Source organism: Eucalyptus grandis, chromosome 9 (genome assembly GCF_016545825.1).
Source record: "Eucalyptus grandis isolate ANBG69807.140 chromosome 9, ASM1654582v1, whole genome shotgun sequence".
Classification (NCBI taxonomy): Eukaryota; Viridiplantae; Streptophyta; class Magnoliopsida; order Myrtales; family Myrtaceae; genus Eucalyptus; species Eucalyptus grandis.
In genome coordinates, this window is record NC_052620.1 from 8,716,083 (window position 1) to 8,737,022 (window position 20,940).

The window sequence follows — 20,940 nt, forward strand, 5'->3', positions numbered from 1 at the left end:
TGGTACTTAAACTTTGATACATTTGCAGATAAAGACTTGGCTGCAAGTCTTGGTTTTGGTCTGTTGTTGTAGCCATGTCTCCATCAATTACGAGCACCGCGTGGGGCGTGAATTACAAGCAAGTCTTGGTCTTCTTGGGCTATAGATGAAGACCTACCTGCAAATCTTGGTCTTCTTGTGCTGTAACCATGTCTCCGTCAATTACGAGCACCGCGTGGGGGCGTGTGTTACTTTCTATCCTCTTAATATTTTCAATGGAAGAAGAAAATAATTGGAATAATTATCGCCTGAGTACGAGTCAAAAAGATGATATCGGTTGTATGGGGAGCTCAAGATATTAATATAACGCCTCCATGCATAAATCTTCCTCACACTTCTCCCTTCGACAATCTCCACTGCCTGATGACGATGGAAAGATCAATTACAGCTTTCCCGTTTGCGCTTTTTGCTTCTTTAGCTTCAGCACTAGTCCTTGCGGTTCAAGCCCAACCAGGTCTCTCTCTCTCTCTCTCTCTCTCTCTCTCTCTCTCTCTCTCTCGTCCACGCTTCGTACAATATCACTGCCTATAGCGTTCCATGAGTTTTGACCCTTTAATGAAACAAAATGGTCTCTTCTTTATATTCATTCTCACTTGCTCCGGCGTCAAACTAATGGTACACTAGATAATATGGTATGGAGTTATGTGAATGATCAAGATTCATTGAACTTGTTCCAATGGTCCAAATAGAAAAATTGCAGTTCTATTTCTTTGACATTTTCTTTTCTCTAAACTTACAAGGTTTTATCAGCATCGATTGTGGGGCACCCAATGAATACACCGACGAGAACACTAATATAACATACAAAATGGATGATGGGTTCATAAGCTCTGGAAAAAACATGCAGACATTGATGTGGTATGAAAATAATCTACAGTTGAACACTGTAAGGATTTTTCCCAATGGAAGTATGAATTGTTATAATTTAAGACCAGACCGAGGCAAGAATAGAAAATACCTAATTCGGGCATTATTTTGGTACGGTAACTATGATGGGAAGGATCAGCCTCCTTTATTTGACCTATACATCGATGTTAATTATTGGGCCACGGTGGACTTCTCCTTTCATATTATCAAAGAGATCATTTATGTGCCCAAGGCAGATGATATACGAGTGTGTCTTGTGAACACTGGCAATGGAGTGCCCTTTATTTCGGCATTGGAACTAAGAGCTTTGGAGGATGACATCTATCCATTGGGATCTGGGTTCTTGCAAGTCCGTAAGCGGTACAACCTGGGACGAACCTCGGCGGCAGATAGATTCAGGTGATCAATTTTATTTCTGAAATACAAATGTATAGTAGTAATCATTAGTAAAGAGAAAGATTCGGTATTTCCTCATCGAATTTTGCCATTCCGCAAACTATTGAAGGCGCCAGTCAGCAAAGACGAAAATGGCCATGAAAAAATCAACAAATTACAGCACAGAAAACTGCTAAAATCAACAAAGATAGTTGAAGAAAATGATCCTAGATGTCAAAGATTATAACAAAATCACTAGATGATGACACAAAAAAAAAAAAAAAAAGAAAAAAAAAAAGGAGCCATTAGGTTCAACCAAAAAATAAAATAAAATCATTTAACAACTTACACTTATAATCCCAATCAAACTTAGTATTTCCCATATGTATCAAAAACACCTAAGTTACTCCATCATAACAAGATAACTCATTGATGAATTTCTTTAAAAAAATAATACATTTACACATTTATTAGTATGAAACCGTAGTTATTTTTTTTCCTTTGCTAATAAAAATTCATTAAATTAATATGAATTACTAATATAATAAAGTGAGAATTGCATAATATTACTTATTTATTTTAGGGTAATCATTGTGCGTGTATTATCTACAAGATTTGAGAGAATCTTTTTTTCCTGTGTAGAATTTGCAGGCATGGGGTTTACCAGCTACTAGTTTCTGTTAGCTTCTCTCAATTAGCGAAAATATGATAAATATATTCTAAGATATCGCACTCTTTTTTTTTTCTACTCCAAAATTTTTTTAAAATTCTATAAATTGACAATTCTGTAAATTAATAATTTTATTTTATCTCCCACATATTCAAATCTAAATTTAGATCTTTTCTATCTGATAAACAGTCTTATACTTTCGATCCATCTATGTGTTCGATTCCCTTAAATCGTTCAATAATTTCTTTCTATTGATAAAATAATTCTTATGTTATGATAAGATGATTTTGCAAAATTTAATAAATAATACTTTTTGCATATTATATGATAACTGTCTTCCCTAAGTGTTGCCTTTAAGATTGGCACTAGGGATTGATTATCTATTTTATTACTATTGTCTGTCTCCCTTCCTCTCTCTTCGTTATTTTTCTATTCTAATTGTACCTCTTTTGTATCAAAGAAGTTTTATATCATAACATTGACACACTATTTTGTATTAAGTTACAAAAATTACGTGTACCCAACAAATGAAAGATTATAGGTCAAAATATCACGTTAACTACTTCATTATCTAAGTTGCTCAAGATGATTAATGCTATGTTAATATTGGAATCTCATACTACAAATACATTAATGAGATATTTTCTTTATGCTTAAATGTATGTATGTGTTATATATATATATTACAAATCTGTACAAGAATCCGCCCAAAGCACTAATTATGTATATTATACGCGAGAACTCGATGTCTACTCGTGAAGTGCTTTTAGGACATTTGTTAATGGCTATTAATTATGCTTCGAAAATATGAACATTTCTATTTAAAGTACTTTACTTTCTTGAAGTATGTTAATTTTTAATTTCCAAAACATATCAGTGTTTGTTTCTACTAGTTTTAGTGGTCTTAACTAGTGCCCAAGACTCTGGTTAATAATATATCTCTAAAACTTGCTGATAATACTCAATGGCTTGCACTATTTCCATCCCTTTTTTTTGGCTCTCAATACCCCCTATCACTTTGAATTAATTATATTATTTCTTACAGGTCCTAGTCTTGATTTAAAATTATTTCTTGCCTTTTTTCTTCTTCTTTTTTCAATTTCACTAAAAAGAAAAACTTATCAACATCCCTCCTAAACAATTTTTTTTTCACACTTTCTGCTTCTTCTACACCCATTAAATTTCAGCGTGTCCTTCATGTTTGTCTTCTTTAGATTTATTCTCCATTATTATAATCTAAGCAAGTACTTATCATATATTAGGAGTGAAGAAATGTTATTTTTATCTTCAAATCATTTACTTTATTTCCTTAGAGTATTCTCATGATCGTGAATTTTTCGACCATGATTTTTTGTGCAAATTTGCTAGAATTTACTCAAAAATTGAATATTGTGGTTGACGTATGCATAATACTGAATTTACTCAAAGCTTATCATCTCACTCGTGCTTAAGTTATTTTTTAATAATATTTTCCCAGTACAAAAAAAAAAGAAGAAATATACAAATAATTAACAAAATAATTCATTTTTTAAATCAGAAACACAATAATTAGTTAACTATCTACCAAATAAACTGTTTTTTGGAGAAGAAATAAACGACTTTTGTTTTTTCAAATGAGAAAGGAAAGGAAAAAACCTTTAAAAAAAAAGGGCAAGCATTATTCTTAAATCAAGTGTGGGCCTCCTAGTTAACCTTAATAATCGCTGTTTGTCAGGATCATGGTAATTTTGTCTCTAGTGAAATTAAAACAAAAGAAACAAGAAGAAAAAAGAAAAGGTAAGAAATATTTTGAAATCAAGAGTGGGACTTGTAAGGGATAATATAGTCATTTCAATGTAATTTGGGGTGTCAAGAGCTAATAAAGGGATGGCAATAGCACGAGCCTACTCATTTTACATAAAATATGTGATTAATATTTATTGTTATTTCAAAGTTCAAAAGTTTCCAGCCATTGATGAGGTAAGTCCCAATCCAATTCAAACCATTCTTTTACTTTGAAAAAAATAAAAAGAGTTCCATCTGGACATCATATTGCAATTTTCAAGTTATCACTCTATGTGTTACATGTCCGTGGCAATTAATTTCTCTCTGACAAAAATATTCGTCTGCGCATCACATTGCAATTTTAAAGTTTTGCATTTATTTTTTGATCGAAAATTTTTGCATTTGACCGCTAGCGAGATGTTTGATTTTTGGAAAGCCAATAAACGCCTCGGTTATTCGCTAGTAATGTGTTGAATATTGTAGCTTTAATATTTCCATTGCATATCCGTATGAATTGGCATTTGTCAGTCATTCAGTCAATTGCTTAACTGTTTACTCTTAAACTATTTGTCAAAATGCCTCACACAGGTACCCTCACGATGTTTATGATCGATTGTGGCCATTTAGGAACTTCCGTAACTGGTCCATACTGAACACCACATCTGCGATTGATTTATCTAACAATAGTAATGCTTATAAGGTTCCCGACAAAGTTCTTCAGACCGCTCAAGGGACAATGAGTTTAAGTTCTCCCTTGTATTTACAGTGGACAGTAGATTCACCGCCGACCAATGATGCGGTATCATTACCAAGGGCACCACCAAAGATATGGATTGTGTACTTACATTTCATGGAGATTGAGAGACTGAGTGGTCCACAGAGGGAGTTCACAATTTCCATTAACGATAATCAATTCATGGAGACCGTGAGCCTTGAATACTTAAAGCCAGTGGTTGTAGTTTCTCCTCCAGTTAGTGGGCCGCTCATCACCCTCTCGATTAGTTCGACGAGTAAGTCTGGAAATCCACCAATCCTCAATGCCATGGAGGTCTATAATGTTGTTGATCTTACAAATGTACCCACAGCAAAAGATGATGGTATGCTTTTATTCTTCTACATGTTTTTATTGTTTAAGTACGTACACAGATATTCCATTGTCAATAGTCAACATTTAGGTAAGCCAACACTAAATATACTAGTCTCCACTGTGGGTCTTAAGTTATTTGTGAACTCTCCGATCTATAGTTGCTTTGTTGGGATCAACAGATTTGACTAAGTATTACTCTGCCATCTGTTTAATTCCTTGTTTTGGCTACTTTTCGCTTGGTAATTATTGCTGAAGAGTCTCTTCAAATTGAAGCCCTGGAGTGTTACAAGTCTTTTGGAAAACTGACTCTGCATGATGCATATGGATCACAATCGCTTTTTACATATCTATCCCTCTCTTTAAATAATTGATCTTTTTCTTATTAAATTGCAGTGAAGGCTATCAATGACATCAAAGCAACATATCACATTAAGAGAGAAAGCTGGCAAGGTGATCCATGCGTACCAAGAGTTTACACATGGGATGGTCTAAACTGTAGCTACAGAAATCCTCCAAGGATTATATCCCTGTGAGTACCCTGGCAAATTTTCTCAGATAATACTAGTTTTCTAGGTGAACTTAAGAATAATTCTCATTCGTCATGAAAACCGAAAGTTTTATGTATCATGAGAAAGAACACTTAGGATGAATGCAACCTTCCAATGTGAATTTTCAGATAGACCGCGTACTTTGTCATGCTTTTGTCAAGTTTTTTCAGGGCATAATTGGAACTTCAGTGTTTTAATAGCGGGAGTGCTTGACAACTTAAGCTTCGCATAGCATTGAAGAAAGCTCATGAACTAATCCTTAAGTTGACACCCACCCCAAAAAGTCGCCATCGAGTATTTATTTTGGGAGCTTGCTCCATATGAATGGGCCTGGTCATGACAAGTTATATGATCATCGATTAGCAATAAATGCCCCCTTCTCCGATGTATCGTTATGTTCTTTTTTCAACTTCATTCACCAATAGCCTAGTTTTCCAAAGTTGTCATAAGTATCGAAATTGCATTGTGTGTGAGCAAGTATTAGGTCCTCCGCAAATAGTTATTAGGTACTCTAAGTCCAAAAATAACCATAAAATAGTGAGACCCATGCAAGGAATGAGATTGACCATTCTGAATGGTCTTCTAGTACTTGGAACATTTACACTGGGAGGATCTAAAATATTTTCATTCTGAAGAATTGATTGCACAAACTTTTTTTATTGTACCAAAAAATTCTACCTTTATGGATATGGCAATGACAGGATCCTCTCTTTTGATCTATCATGGCAGGAAATTGAGCTCTAGCAATTTGATGGGCGACATAGTCTCATCACTTTCGCTTCTATCAACAATGGAATACTTGTAAGTTGTGTCCCTCATGATTTAACACCCCCAAGGAGTCAGCGCACAATTGAATAATTTAGGTTGTGTGTTAGGAGACATAGGCTGTAGAATTACGGCCCTAATGCGTGGAAACACTTTGCTTTGGCTATTCCCAGAGATTTGTCCAACAATCAGCTTACAGGAACGATACCAGAAACTCTAGCTGAATTACCACATCTTAGCTTTCTGTAAGTTAATGTCTCTAGCTGAAGCATCAAAGTGTTTAAAGTGGCCAAATCTCTTATCGTGGATATATTTGCAGAAATTTAAGTGAAAACAACCTGATTGGATCAGTTCCTGAAGCTCTTAAGAAAAGGGTAATCGACAATACTTTAAACATGAGGTTCTCTCTCTCTCTCTCTCTCTCTCTCTCTCTCTCTCTCTCTCTCTCTCTCTCTCTCTCTCTCTCTCTCACTCTCATACATGAATTTTATAGGGTGGAAAGATTATCAACGTGTTCTATTTATTGCGATTAAAAGCAAATAAGAAGGCCAACTTTTGATCAGCACTTGGTAAATCTATCTGGACAATTGTTGATAGAAATTTCAGCTCAACTCCTTCATTCTTTGTGGCAGTTTGACAGGAAACACGCATCTTTGCCTGGCTGATCCTTGCCCATAAGAAGAAACAAAAGACCATCCTTGTTACAGTTGTTACATCAGTTTCAGGCTTCTTTGTGGCTCTCTTTAGTGCTTTGGCAATTATTTGGTTAATCAAATGGAAACAGACCTGTTCTAAAAAAGGCGAGGCATTTGAACAAATACCAGGTGCTTTTCTCACTTGTCGTGTTCACGCAATTTATATTACATTTGAAGACAATCTTGACCGTGCTTTTCCTTTGGTACATTTCTATCTGAACAATGTCTTTTCTAGGATCTGAGAATATACAACTCGGCAACTTGCTATCTCTTCTCACGCACCATAAGAGTCTCATTTTACATTTTCATCAATATTGCAATCAAACATAAAAGAAAGTTGGCTTTAATCGAAATTTCACAATGCTAGTAATATGAGTTACGTAATGATCACAAGAATATGGAGAGAAGAGAGAGACGGGATCACTGAAGCATTTTCCCATCCGCATCCCAAAGAGAATGTGCATTATTGAGCTTAACTTATCCACATTGAATTTTTTGATTTTTCTCTTCAAAATTAACTGTGTTATGCACGAGACGGACTTATAACAACTTGAGAATACAAGTTTGTCAATAGTATTCTAATAGTCCCTCAAAGAAAGTTTGATCGTGCAGTCTCGGATTTATCTACTTGTATTGAGCAAAGCAAAAGAATCTATATGTCAGCATAATAAAGGCAGGTGACAGAGAATCCCTACGCAGATCTCTCGATTTTTTGTCCTCTTTTCCATTAATACTGATCTTGAAATGGGATCTAAAAAACCTCTCCTACATTTTTAATTGTTGAGGACGCAATTGGAGTCATTTGCCTTGAAAGTCCACTATCCAAAGTGGTAGTCGCAATACTCACAGGAACCTTTTTTGGCAGAATCTAGTGAGAGGGCACTGAAATTAAAGAATCGACCTTTTGAGTATGGAGAGATCTCAAAAATCACTCAAAACTTTGGACAAGTGATTGGTAAAGGTGGATTTGGAAAGGTATATCTTGGCACACTAGATAATGACACCATAGTTGCTGTGAAGATACTCTCCGAATCATCAGAACAAGGGTACAAGGAATTTCAAGCCGAGGTGAGATAAAATGATGCAATCACTCTTCCTTTGAAAATCAACTTATCTAGACACTTAGATATTTGTTCAGAAATTTCCTCTTAGACTATTGTCAGTATATGTTATAATAAATGCACACTCGTGGTACCATAGGCACAACTCTTAGCGATTCTGCACCACGGAAATTTGGTCTCCCTATTTGGATATTGCGATGATTCCAAACACAAGGCATTAGTATATGAATACATGGCTAATGGAAATTTAAGGCAAAATTTATCAGGTGCGTAATCCTATTCTGTTGTATTGGTTCTTCTGCAAAATAATCTTGTTGGACTCTCTCTTGCTTATATGGAACGTTAAAATGCATCTAACAGAGGACCATCCGAAGGTCTTGACATGGAGTAAGAGACTACAAATAGCCGTGGATGCAGCACAAGGTGCATGATAAGATATCCACAGTTGGTAGGTCTTTTTTCGTCATTGCTTTAGCATTGTTGACAATGTTTTTGCGAGGATTTCAGGTTTGGATTATTTACATAATGGTTGCAAGCCACCCATTATCCATAGAGACTTGAAGACTTCAAACATCTTATTGAGTGAAGACTTCCGAGCCAAAATAGCTGATTTTGGCCTGTCAAGAGCTTTTGCATCTGAAGATGACTCTCATGTGTCAACTCGTCTTGCCGGCACCATTGGCTACCTCAGCCCCGAGTAATAGCTAAAATTAACATCATTGATCTAGTTCAGCTTAGGATCTTTAATGGCATAGCAATATTGACATTGCCTAAGATTTTATCTTTGATTTAAGATTTGTATTATTTTCCCCTTCCTAGGTTTCATCTTCTGAAATCGTGACAAGAAGAGTGATGTTTACAGTTTCGAATTGTCCTCTTTGAGTTAATCACAGGCCAACCTGCAGTAATGAGAAGCCAAGATGGCAGCAACTTCATTCACATACTTGAATGGCTAATTCCCATCATTGAAAGTGGTGATATGCAAAGGATTATGGATCCTAGGTTACAAGGAGAATTTGACATCAACTCGGCTTGGAAAGTGGTGGAGATTCAAAGGCCGGACATAAATCATGTATTGGCAGAGTTGAAGGAGTCTTTGGTGAGCAAATCAAGTGGTTCTTTTGAAGTGACCTCTTCAGAGATCTATTGTGATAGTGTCCCCATGGCAAGGTAGCAAATACTTTTCCAATACAGAGAGGTTATGTTCTTTTAGGTATTTGTCTGCAAATTTGTACTTTTTTCTTTTATCGCATCATCCATTTTCCCTTTTCTTTCTATCATCGTATCTTCCAAACTCACTGTTTAACAATAATACGGTTTCGTCCTATGTCGTTCCTCTCTCCATTAATAATGTTAGTTCATTGCATTCCTAATCCCATGAGTTGGAGGTTGTGTTATCCATGGAGTGGGTAAACGGCATTAGCAGGCCCTCAGGGCACGTTGTTGTCGTTCAACTGAAAAGTCAGTTTGTCACACCCCAATCTTCGGGCATGCACCCATCCCTTACATGGTCGATTAATAGCGACACCCCATAACGCATCGTTGACCCATTTCATTTTAAATGCGCATGTGGAAGTAGATATAGAATCCACGGACAATAAAATAATGAGATAAAAAAGTAGGGCCAACTTTTTCAAATCAAAACAAACATTTTATAACAAACAGGTTTATTCACAACATCAGGCCACTTACAAAATATCAACTTAACAAAAGGGAACCATCCTATGACTAACTAGTCGATACGTATGCCAATTCTTCAATCTCCACCTTCTCAGATTTCGGGGCTTCCAGTCCTCCACTAACTTCCTCTAAGGACCTGAAAATGGTTATACAATAACCAGTGAGATAACATCTCAGCAAGTTCTACCCCACTAAGACCCAATTAAAAAGCTAATACACCTTAGGGCTGTCTAAGCACAACACGAGTCAGAGGACTTACATTGGCCTCAGTCCCTTCCTGCAAATCAGTTCAATTAATAAATACTAATAATCACATCAACCCATCAATTCAACCAATAGGATTGACTCAGCGATCAATTGACTCGCCGATTACATGTCTTCACGACCATCTCTTGGTTGGCCCATTTCATACTATCTATGAATCTGATCAAAATGCAAGACTACTCACCCTAGGTGATATAAAGACAAGAGCTTGCCCTGAGGCCAATAACTAGCATACTATCCATTCTCTAAGATGACATACAATTCATCGAGTTAATATAGTATAATATTCTTTCTCCATATGACATATAGAGCCATCGAGCCATTATATTATACTGTCCTTTCTCAAGATGACATGGAGTCATCGAGCCGCATATCATACCGTCCTATTTCAAGATGACATATAGAGCCATTGAACCGATATACACACAATTCATCATACCATCCTTTCTTAAGATGACACATAAAGTCACTAAGCTAGTAGATCATACCATCCTATCTCAAGATGACATATAGAGCCATCGAGCCGGTATACATGCCATGTTCCAATCATACAATTAATTTATCAAAATTAATTAATTTAGGAAAATAATCCTAAAATCACAATTAAATCAATTCAGCACAAATTAACATTCAAATAAATAAACAGACTACACCACCATAATCAACATAAAATTTCGGTCATTCGGCTATCCCAGCCTAATTTTCGAAAAATAATTAATTAATTAAATAATTACGGAAAATATTAAATAAATGTAATAAATCCAATTTAAGCCTGTAATGCCTAATTGGACACCAGAATGGACCCGGAAAATTTTCAAGATTCATTCAATAAATAATAACGCGAGTCTACTTGCTAATGTCACTAACCAATTGTCTAACATGCATTGATAAAGCACTAATTTAATTATTCTACTCTAATCTATCCACCTAATTATACTTAATTAAATATAAACAACCCCTAAGCATCATTAGCCTACTAATCGGGGATTAGTGAGAAAAATTCACTTGATTAAATGCGAAGGCCAGATCACCCCGACGACGACGCGACGGCGGCCGAATTCTGAATTTTTGGCGGCGGCGTCGATGGGTCTCGGACCGAGCCCAACAGGCCTTGCAAGCCCACAGCAAATTGCTGGGCTTGGGTTGAACTTGCAGTTGGGCTTGGCTTCGCAGGGTTGGGCTCGGAATTGGGCTTCTAATGGGCTGGACCCAAGGCTGAAATTGCGGACGGGATTGCTAAAATTCACAGGCTTGGACTGCTGATTTCTTGGGCCGAAGTTGGGCTGAACTTCACGTGGACTCTCTTTGGATGGGCTGGAATTACACGAACTGGGCTGCTGATTGAAGATGGGCTGTTCGGCTTCGCTGGAATTTGCTGGGCTAATCCACGAGCGAAGATGAGAGCTGCTGGGCCGTTGCTGCGGGCGGGCTGAATTCGAGCGAGCCAGGCCAATCCGAAGCAGCAAGGAGGAGCTGGTGTCGTTGTGGTGGGGGAACAGGGAAAGACAAATGATGGCAGACAGCGGCAGACGGTGGGGCAGGAGATGGGGCGGTGTCGTTGCAGGGAGAGGGACAAACGGCTTGCGGTCAACTGCCAGGGAATTTGCTAAGGAGGGATCCACGGTAGTTGACTCGTGGACGTGGCAGCGTGAGCGAAGCTTGGGAGAAAAAATGGGGTCGGTGGAGACGGCAGGACTTCGGGTAGTTTGCTGGCGTTCGGTAGAGTCTTCGATGGGGGGCTTTGCTGCGAGGATTGACCGAGCAGGAAGAGACAGAGGGACGGAGATGATGCGGCCATAAGTGAACGAGAATGAAAGCAAGGTAAAAGGAGACAAAAATGAAAGCTGAAGCAGATGAAGAAAAAAGAGGCAATGGATAGGAACGAGAGAGAGAGAGAGAGATAACTGGAGATGAAGTCGGCGAGACTTGCTGGAGAAGCCGCCGGTGTGGAAGAAAAGTCAAGCAATTATCTAATCCAATAAAAGCATGTCCCCTATTTCTTTCTTCACATTATAATTTCCATAATAATCCAATTTAAATGCAAATAATGCAACCCCCCAGCCTAGTTCCGAATTTCATTAATAATGAACTTCAATATCATCTCCAAATTCCTCAAATCGAGGTCCAATTTCGATGAAGAAAATTCCTGAACAATTTTCTATAAATCCCTAACACTTAAAGGCTCGGCTTGGAAGTTCAAATTTCCTTTAATTCGGCCCATCCGAATTTTCGTTAATTTCCGCAACGTCCGAAACGATTTTCCGTAAAATCTTGGAATCTCCGAAAATTATTCGGAGGATGAGTTGACGTTCCTAAAATAGATCGTGACATGACAGAACTTTTAATTTCTGAAATCGAGCTCAACTTCACGGTTAATTTCAATCCGATGCGATTTTAGCGTAACCTACTCTACCGAGTAACTTTTATGAATTTTTGGTGCAATTGACTCGTGATCGATTTATCTCGAGTCACATTGTACATCTTCGACACATTGGCGACTCTCGGTTGTTATGAAAGTCTCGATATTTCAATTACAGGCACTGGTTACCAAAACGATAGAAAAATCGGTCTAGTGTCGATCGACGAGTATTTTGCAATCAAGTGGAATCACCCACACTCTGATCACATATCTCAATCAAGTCGACCTATTTTCGTTCTCTGATCAATTTCAACAGTGCCGTAATGACCCTTGCAAATCAACACGGTCGAGCAATCGATTCATGGTCGAATTCTCAAATTCATTGCATTTAGATTTCTTAATTGCTTTCTCGTATAGTCAAGTTATCTCGTGAATGATCAACTCAAAGAATAACACTATCGGCACGTCAATGAAAGGCCCGATTTATTTAATCGAAAACGAAATCTGAAAATTCAGGTTGTCACATAGTTGGAGTCAACACCATTAGGTAAATAGCGACAATTTTGCAATATTAATGGGCAGGATTGAGAAAATATATAATGAGGGACTAATTATCTTCTTTATTTCTGGGTTAAGCTCAAACATATATATGTATGATTGTATCATTTGTGGTCCTAATGTAGTACTTCTTGCAAGCAACTTGGGATACAAACACATGCATCTTTAAACAAAATATAAACAAGACTCTTATGATAATGAATGCATTGGTAATGAGTTTATGTCCAGATAAAAGGAAATCCTAATCTCATCTAATGCTTAGCATGTGGGATAGGCCTACCGTCTATAATTCTAATGCAACAACTAGTACCATTGACAAGACAAGAGCTAGTGGCTGGAGAAGATGCATACCACCACTATAACTATGATATCCCGAAATTTGGCACCTATTTCGAATATATTGAATAGTTATTTCATCGATGCACTTATGGTTATTTTACTCAGAACTGATCACTCACGAGTTAACTAATCTATTATGTGAAGCCGTTAAGGGATATAAACGCGACAGACTAAAGAATTCGATCGGAAATCGACCGCTCGACCATAATAATCGGCAAGGGTCAATACAACACCGTTATAAATCGATGAATGAACGGATATAAGCCAATTCAATGGAAATACGCAGTCGAATTGCGGGTGATTCCACACGATTGCAATATTCACGTCAAACGGCAAGTAAACCGATTTTTCTATCAATATTATATTCATGGTACATAATTGAACCCTCATGATTACATGATGACTGAGGGTCGTCTATGATTCGAAGATGCATAAACATGGATCGAAAATTATCGACCACGGGTCACACACGCTAAAACCGCTAAAAGCTACCCAATAGATTAGGTTGTACTAAAGTCATGTTCAGTCGATTTTAACCACGAAAATTAATTCGGTTTTAGGAATCAAACATTCAAGCGTGTCACGATTTATTTATTGGACATCGTCTCATTTTTGGTGAATTTTCGACGAGTCCAAAATTTTGCAGAAAAATGAATTTCGGACAAAAAGAAAATGAAAATGAAATTCAGATGGGGATGAGAAATTAGATTTTTCTACCCAAAAAGGCTTATTTGGAATTTTCCGTTGCATATAAGTAGCATTACATTTTGATAAAATTTGCATGTCATTTAGGATCAATGCATGTTAGATTAGGATTCATGTAGTTAAAACGCTTGAACTAAATCATATTCGTATTAAACAGAAAAGAGAATTAAATTTTATTAATCATGTTTAGCAAATACATGCATATTTAAGTTAATATCTTGCAAAACATTCGATGCATTGCAATTAATGGGCTTTTGCTTGCTTGAAGTGTTTAATTTCCTTACAATTATTGGGCTATCTTTAACAATTTATTTGTTACTTTTTTTATTATTGGCTATTAAATTCTTGTCTATGCATTCGTATGGTCACTTCTCATTAGTGATTTAAGTTAAATTGATCAAGATTGCTTATAATATTTTTGAAATTAAGAGAAAAGGCACCAAAAAATGCATTAAATTTATCTAGCGTAATCAATTTCCCGTATCCATAAATCTCTGTGTTAGGGAAATCCCTTATGATGTTTTGAAGATGACAAAATAAATCAAAGGCTACTAACATGTTTAATGGTTAAGTAATAGACCATGCAGATGATATAACATGTAAAGGATATTGTCAAAGTGTGAAGACGACTTAAGACTGAACGTAACACATGTCCAAAGTATATTCTGAAGATTTCCAAACTTCGTGTCAAAGTCTGAAGACTGCCGACTTTAGTGTCAAAGTCTGTTCTACATCGAAGTCCGCTCATTCCGACAAATTCCAGACTGAACGTGAATGATGAACCGAAGACGGACTATGTTGGAGCTGAACTTATTCAGACGGTGTTCGACCTTAAAACTAAATCTATTCTGAAGCCGAACCGGGTACGACCTTAAAGCTAAATCTGTTCGAAGCATATATGTTCAGACCCAGATTGTAAAGTCTACGACTCGATTGTAAAGTCTATGGCTCTCGACTTTACATCCAGACTCGACAGAACGTAACTCAAGCCCAATCATATAACGGCTAGTGATCTGGTTTGGATTCCACATCAAGATTGATTTGATTGACTCAATCTAATTAATTGACAATTGGATGTTGAAGACAAGATCTTTCTACACGAAGAAGCTTTACTTATGGAAACCAAGATTCCGTTTGTATGGGCGATCGAATCAATTTGGGATTCTACCTTTATCACTCAACGGCTACCAAATCTTCTAGATACGAGCTGTCCAATGGGTATATTGGAAGACGATTCTCCGGGATGCTGTCCAACGGCTAGTTTGGAAGTGGAGGAGTATTTAAGGAGACGAAGGACCGATGAGCAAGTAAGAGATAGAGCGTAGAATTTATAATTCCAAAGTCTAAGCGACCTTCGATCATACACTTTTCTTTGGAGAGCTTAAACGTTTGTGATCGTGAGAGAAATACCAAAAGAGTGACTTAGTGAGATAGTGTGATCTACTAAGTGTTTGCACTCAAAGTTGTAATCTCTTGTTGATTGCATAGTGGAATCCAGCCAAGAAGGCTGTTAGCGTGGGAGAGTGGACGTAGGCTTAGATTAAGCCGAACCACTATAATTTATGTGTTCTTATTCTCTTCCTTAACTCATTTGTTTGAAGTTTATTTTATTCTGCATATATTTGCCAAGATTTATTTTAAACACCTATTCACCCCCCTCTAGGTGTTCATACTAGCACTCTCAATTGGTATCAGAGCCAAGTGCTCGGTTTATAAAAGTGTTTTTACTTTTGAGCTAAAGATTCTTTATGGAAGGGCAAAGCAACACAAGGCCACCATATTTTGATGGAAAGGAATACGTCGTATGGAAGAACAAAATGAAAGCATTCCTAAGATCCAGAGATCCCTTGCAATGGGATGTTGTGGAAAGAGGAATCAACCCCATCGCTGTGTCTACATCAAATAAGAATGGCAAAGACAAAGAAAGCAAACCCCCCGCTCCTATGTCTCGGATGGAGATGTCCAAAAGAGAAGCACTTGATGCGAAAGCAATTTATTCTTTATATTGCGCTTTGTCTCCTACTGAATATAATAGAATCTCTTCATGTGAAACAGCAAAAGAAGTTTGGGATAAACTTCATGTTACATATGAAGGGACCGATCGTGTAAAAGAGACAAAAGTAAACTTCCTGCTCGGCAAATATGAATCCTTCAAGATGAAGCAATGAGAGTCGATTGGAGATATGTTCAATCGTTTTACAGAAATTGTAAATGGTTTAGCATATCAAGGTCAGCAAATTTCTACCCCGATGAAGGTCAACAAACTCTTACGAGGTCTCTCAAAAGATTGGAACCATGTCAAGACCTCAATCCGGGAGACTCAGAGGATTATGCCACTCTCCGTTGATGAATTTACAGTGGACAGTAGATTTACCGCCGACCAATGATGCCATATCAGTGCCATGGGCACCACCAAAGATATGGATTGTGTACTTACATTTCATGGAGATTGAGAGACTGAGTGTCCTGCAAAGGGAATTCACAGTTTCCTTGAATGATAATCAATTCACGGAGACGGTGAGCCTTGAATACTTAAAGCCAGTGGTTGTAGTTTCCCGTCCAGTTAATGGGCCACTCATTACCCTCTTGATTAATTCGACGAATAAGTCTGGAAATCCACCGATCCTCAATGCCATGGAGTTCTATAGCGTTGTTGATCTTCCAAATGTACCCACAGCACAAGATGATGGTATGCTTTTATTCTTCTACATGTTTTTATTGTTTAGGTACATGGATATTCCATTGTCAATAACTAAGATTCGGGTGAGCCAACACTAAATATACTAGTCTCCACCGTGGGTCTTAAGTTATTCGTGAACTCTCTGATCCATAGTTGCTTTGTTGGGATCAACAGATGTGACTAAGTATTACTCTGCCATCTGTTTAATTTCTTGCTTTGGCTCTTTTGGCTTGGTAATTATTGTTGAAGAGTCTTCAAATTGAAGCCTGGAGTGTTACAAGTCTTTTGGAAAACTGAGTCTGCATGATGCATATGGATCACAACCACCTTTTGCATCTCTATTCTTCTCTTTAAATAATTGATCTTTTTTGTGATTAAATTGCAGTGAAAGCTATCAACGACATCAAAGCAAGGTATCACATTAAGAGAGGAAGCTGGCAAGGTGATCCGTGCGTACCAAGCAATTACACATGGGATGGTCTAAACTGTAGCTATGGAAATCCTCCAAGGATTATATCCCTGTGAGTCCCCTGGCAAATTAATAGAGGGAGTCTTTGACAGCTTAAACTTCGCATGCTATTGAAGAAAGCTCATAAACTGATCCTTAAGTTGACACCCACCCCAAAAAAGTCACCATCGAGTATTTTTTTTGGGAGCTTGCTCCATATGAATGGGGTTGGTCATGACAAGTTATATACTCATCGCTTGGCAATAAATGCCCCCTTCTCCAATGTACTGTTATGTTCTTTTTTCAACTTCATCGACCAATAGCCTAGTTTTTCAAATTTGTCATAACCATTCGAAATTGCATTGTGTGTGAGCAAGTATTAAGTCCTCTGCATATAGTTATTAGGTACTCTAGGTCCAAAGGTAACCATAAATTACAAAAGAGGGAGATAGTGAGACCCATGCAAGGAATGAGATTGACCATTCTGAATGGTCTTCTAGTACTTGGGACATTTACACTGGGAGGATCTAAAATATTTTCATTCCGAAGAATTGAATGCACAAACTTTTTTTATTGTACCAACAAATGCTCCCTTTATGAAGATGGCAATGACATGATCCTCTCTTTTGATCTATCATGGCAGGAAATTGAGCTCTAGCAATTTGATGGGCGACATAGCCTCATCACTTTCGCATCTATCAACAATGGAATACTTGTAAGTTGTGTCACTCATGATTAAGCATCCCCTGGGAGTCAACTCTTGATTGAATAATTTAGGTTGTACTTTAGGAGACATAGGCTGCAGATATACTGCCCTAATGCGTGGAAACATTTTGCTTTTGGCTATTCCCAGAGATTTGTCCAACAATCAGCTTACAGGAGTGATACCAGAAACTCTAGCTGAATTACCACATCTCAGCTTTCTGTAAGTTAATGTCTCTAGCTGAAGTAGCAAAGTATTTAAAGTGGACAAATCTCTTATCATGGCTATATTTGCAGAAATTTAAGTGGAAACAACCTGAATGGATCAGTTCCTGAAGCTCTCAAGAAAAGAGTTATGGACAATACTTTAAACATGAGGTCTTTCTCTCTCTCTTTCTCTCTCTTGTTGAGTCATATACGACTTTTATAGGGTGGAAAGACTACCAACATGTTCTGTTTATTGTGATTAAAAGCAAATAAGAACGCCAACTTTTGATCTCCATTTGGCAAATCAATCTGGATGCTTATTGATAGGAATATCAGTTCAACTCCTTCATTCTTTGTGGCAGTTTGATAGGAAACGTGCATCTTTGCCTGGCTGATCCTTGCCCACATAAGAAGAAACAAAAGACCATACTTGTTACAGTTGTTACAACAGTTTTAGGCTTTCTGGGGGCTCTATTTGGTGCCTTGGCAATTATTTGGTTAATCAAATGGAAACGGACCTGTTCTAAAACTGGCAAGGCATTTGAACAAATACCAGGTACTTTTTCTTACTTGTGCTGTTCACACAATTTACATTACATTTGACACAATCTTGGCTATGCTTTTCCTTTAGTACATTTCTATCTGCAACAGTGTCTTTTCTAGGATCTGAGAATATACGACTCAGCAACTTGCTATCCTCTTCTCACGCACCCTAAGAGTCTCAATTTACATTTTCATCGATGTTGTAATTAGGAATAAAAGAAAGTTGGCTTTAATCAAATTTTCCCAATGCTAGTAATATGAGTTACGTAATGATCACAAGAATATTGAGATAAGAGAGAGACAGGATCACCACAGCATTGTGGCATCAACATCACAAAGAGAATGTGCAGTATTGAGCTTAACTTATCCACAATAAATTTTCTGATTTTTCTCTTCAGAATTAAATGTGCTATGAATCAGAAGGACTTATAACAAGTTGAGAGTACAAGTTTGTCCATAGTATTCTAATGGTCCCTTAAAGAAAGTTTGATTGTGCAATCTCGAACTTGTCTATTTGTATTGAGCAAAGCAAGAGAATCCATATGTTAGCATATTAAAGGGAATGACAGAGAATCCCTACATAGATCTCTTGATTTTTGTCCTCTTTTCCATTAATATAGATCTTGAAATGGGATCAGAAAAACCTCTCATACATTTTTTAATTGTTGATGACACAATTGGAGTAATTTGCCTGGGAAGTCCACTAATTAAAGTGGCAGTTGCAATACTCATGGGAACCTTTTGCTACAGAATCTAGTGAGAGGACACCGAGACTAAAGAACCGACCTTTTGAGTATAGAGAGATCTCAAAAATCACTGGTAACTTTGGACAAGTGATTGGTAAAGGTGGATTTGGAAAGGTATATCTTGGCACACTGGATAACGGCACCGTAGTTGCTGTGAAGATGCTCTCTAAATCATCCGAGCAAGGGTACAAGGAATTTCAGACTGAGGTCAGATAAAATGATACAATTACTATTCCCTTAAAAATCAACTTATGCTGATAGTTAGGTAGATATTTGTCTAGAAACTTCCTCTTATACCATTGTCAGCATATGTTATAATAATGCACACTCGTGATACCACAGGCACAGCTATTAGCAATTCTACACCACAAAAATTTGGTTTCCCTGTTTGGATATTGTGATGATTCCAAGCACAAGGCATTAGTATATGAATACATGGCTAATGGAAATTTAAGGCAACATTTATCAGGTTCGTACTCTTGTTCTATTGTATTGGTTCTTCTGTAAAATAATCCTGTAAGACTATCTTGCTTATATGGAACGTTAAGATGCATCCAACAGAGGACCATTCGAAGATCTTGACGTGGAGTAAGAGACTACAAATAGCTGTGGATGCAGCACAAGGTGCATGATAAGATATCCATAGTTGGTAGATCTTTTGTTGTCATTGCTTTGGCATTGCTGACATTGTTTTTGCAAGGATTCAGGTTTGGATTATTTGCATAACGGTTGTAAGCCACCCATCATCCATAGAGACTTGAAGACTTCAAACGTCTTGTTAACTGAAGACTTCCAAGCCAAATTAGCTAATTTTGGCCTGTCAAGAGCTTTCGCATCTGAAAATGACTCTCATGTGTCAACTTGCCCGGGCGGCACCTTTGGCTACCTCGGCCCCGAGTAATAGCTAAAACTCAACATTATTGATCTAGTTAGTTCAAGATGTTTAATTGCATAGCAATATTGGCATTGCCTAGGATTTTATCTTTGACTTAAGATTCGTATTATTTTTCCCCTCCTAGGTTTCAATCTTTTGGAAACCGTGACAAGAAGAGTGATGTTTACAGTTTCGGAATTGTACTCTTTGAGTTAATCACGGGCCAACCTGCAGTAATGAGAAGTCGGGATGGCAGCGACTTCATTCACATACTTGAATGGCTAATTCCCATCATTGAAAGTGGTGATATCCAGAGGATTATGGATCCTAGGTTACATAGAGAATTGAACACTAACTCAGCTTGGAAAGTGGTGGAGATTGCTATGTCTTGTACACAACCAACGGCGATTCAAAGGCCAGACATAAATCATATATTGGCAGAGTTGAAGGAGTCATTTGTGAGCAAATCAAGCTGTTCTTTTGAAGTGGCCCCTTCGGAGATCCATTGTGACAGTGTCCCTATGGCAAGGTAGCAAAAACATTTCAAATACAGAAAGGTTATCTTCTTTTATGTAAAAGATTAACTTTTATTTACAAATTTGTACATTTATTCTTTTATCGTGTCGTCCATTTTCCCTTTTCTTTTTGTCATTGAATCTTCCAAACTTACTTTCTAAAAATGATATGGTTTCGTTCTATGTCACTCCTTTCTCTATTCATAATGTTCATTCACTGCATTCCTAATCCCGCGAGTCGGAGGTTGCGTTATCCATGGAGCGGGTGATTGGCATTAGCAGGCCCTCAAGGCGTGTTGTTGGAGTTCAACTGAGAAGTTAGTTGGAGTCGACACCTTAGGTAAACAACGACAATTTTGCAATTTTAAGGGCAGGATTGAGAAAATATATAATGAGGGACTAATTATATTCTTTCTTTCTGGGTAATGCTCAACATATAGATGTATGAT

The 20,940-nt window shown here is 37.3% G+C and overlaps 2 protein-coding genes across 2 annotated transcripts; both read left to right on the forward strand.

The window, feature by feature from the left end:
- The first annotated feature begins 402 nt into the window (after positions 1-402).
- LOC120288376 (putative leucine-rich repeat receptor-like serine/threonine-protein kinase At2g19230) lies at positions 403-8,572 on the forward strand. Its single transcript, XM_039302322.1, has 8 exons — positions 403-493; positions 780-925; positions 1,040-1,305; positions 4,304-4,812; positions 7,676-7,878; positions 8,011-8,137; positions 8,232-8,294; positions 8,379-8,572. The coding sequence occupies exons 1-8, from the start codon at positions 403-405 to the stop codon at positions 8,570-8,572; spliced, it is 1,599 nt and encodes a 532-aa protein (XP_039158256.1).
- A 206-nt stretch (positions 8,573-8,778) lies between these two features.
- On the forward strand, positions 8,779-20,509 carry LOC104420228 (probable LRR receptor-like serine/threonine-protein kinase At5g59680). Its single transcript, XM_039302323.1, has 13 exons — positions 8,779-9,041; positions 14,540-14,639; positions 16,135-16,465; positions 16,842-16,977; positions 17,548-17,619; positions 17,758-17,829; positions 17,904-17,984; positions 18,176-18,369; positions 19,107-19,309; positions 19,445-19,571; positions 19,664-19,726; positions 19,810-19,999; positions 20,122-20,509. Exons 1-13 carry the CDS (start codon positions 8,779-8,781, stop codon positions 20,507-20,509), a joined length of 2,220 nt encoding a protein of 739 aa, XP_039158257.1.
- The last annotated feature ends 431 nt before the right edge of the window (positions 20,510-20,940 follow it).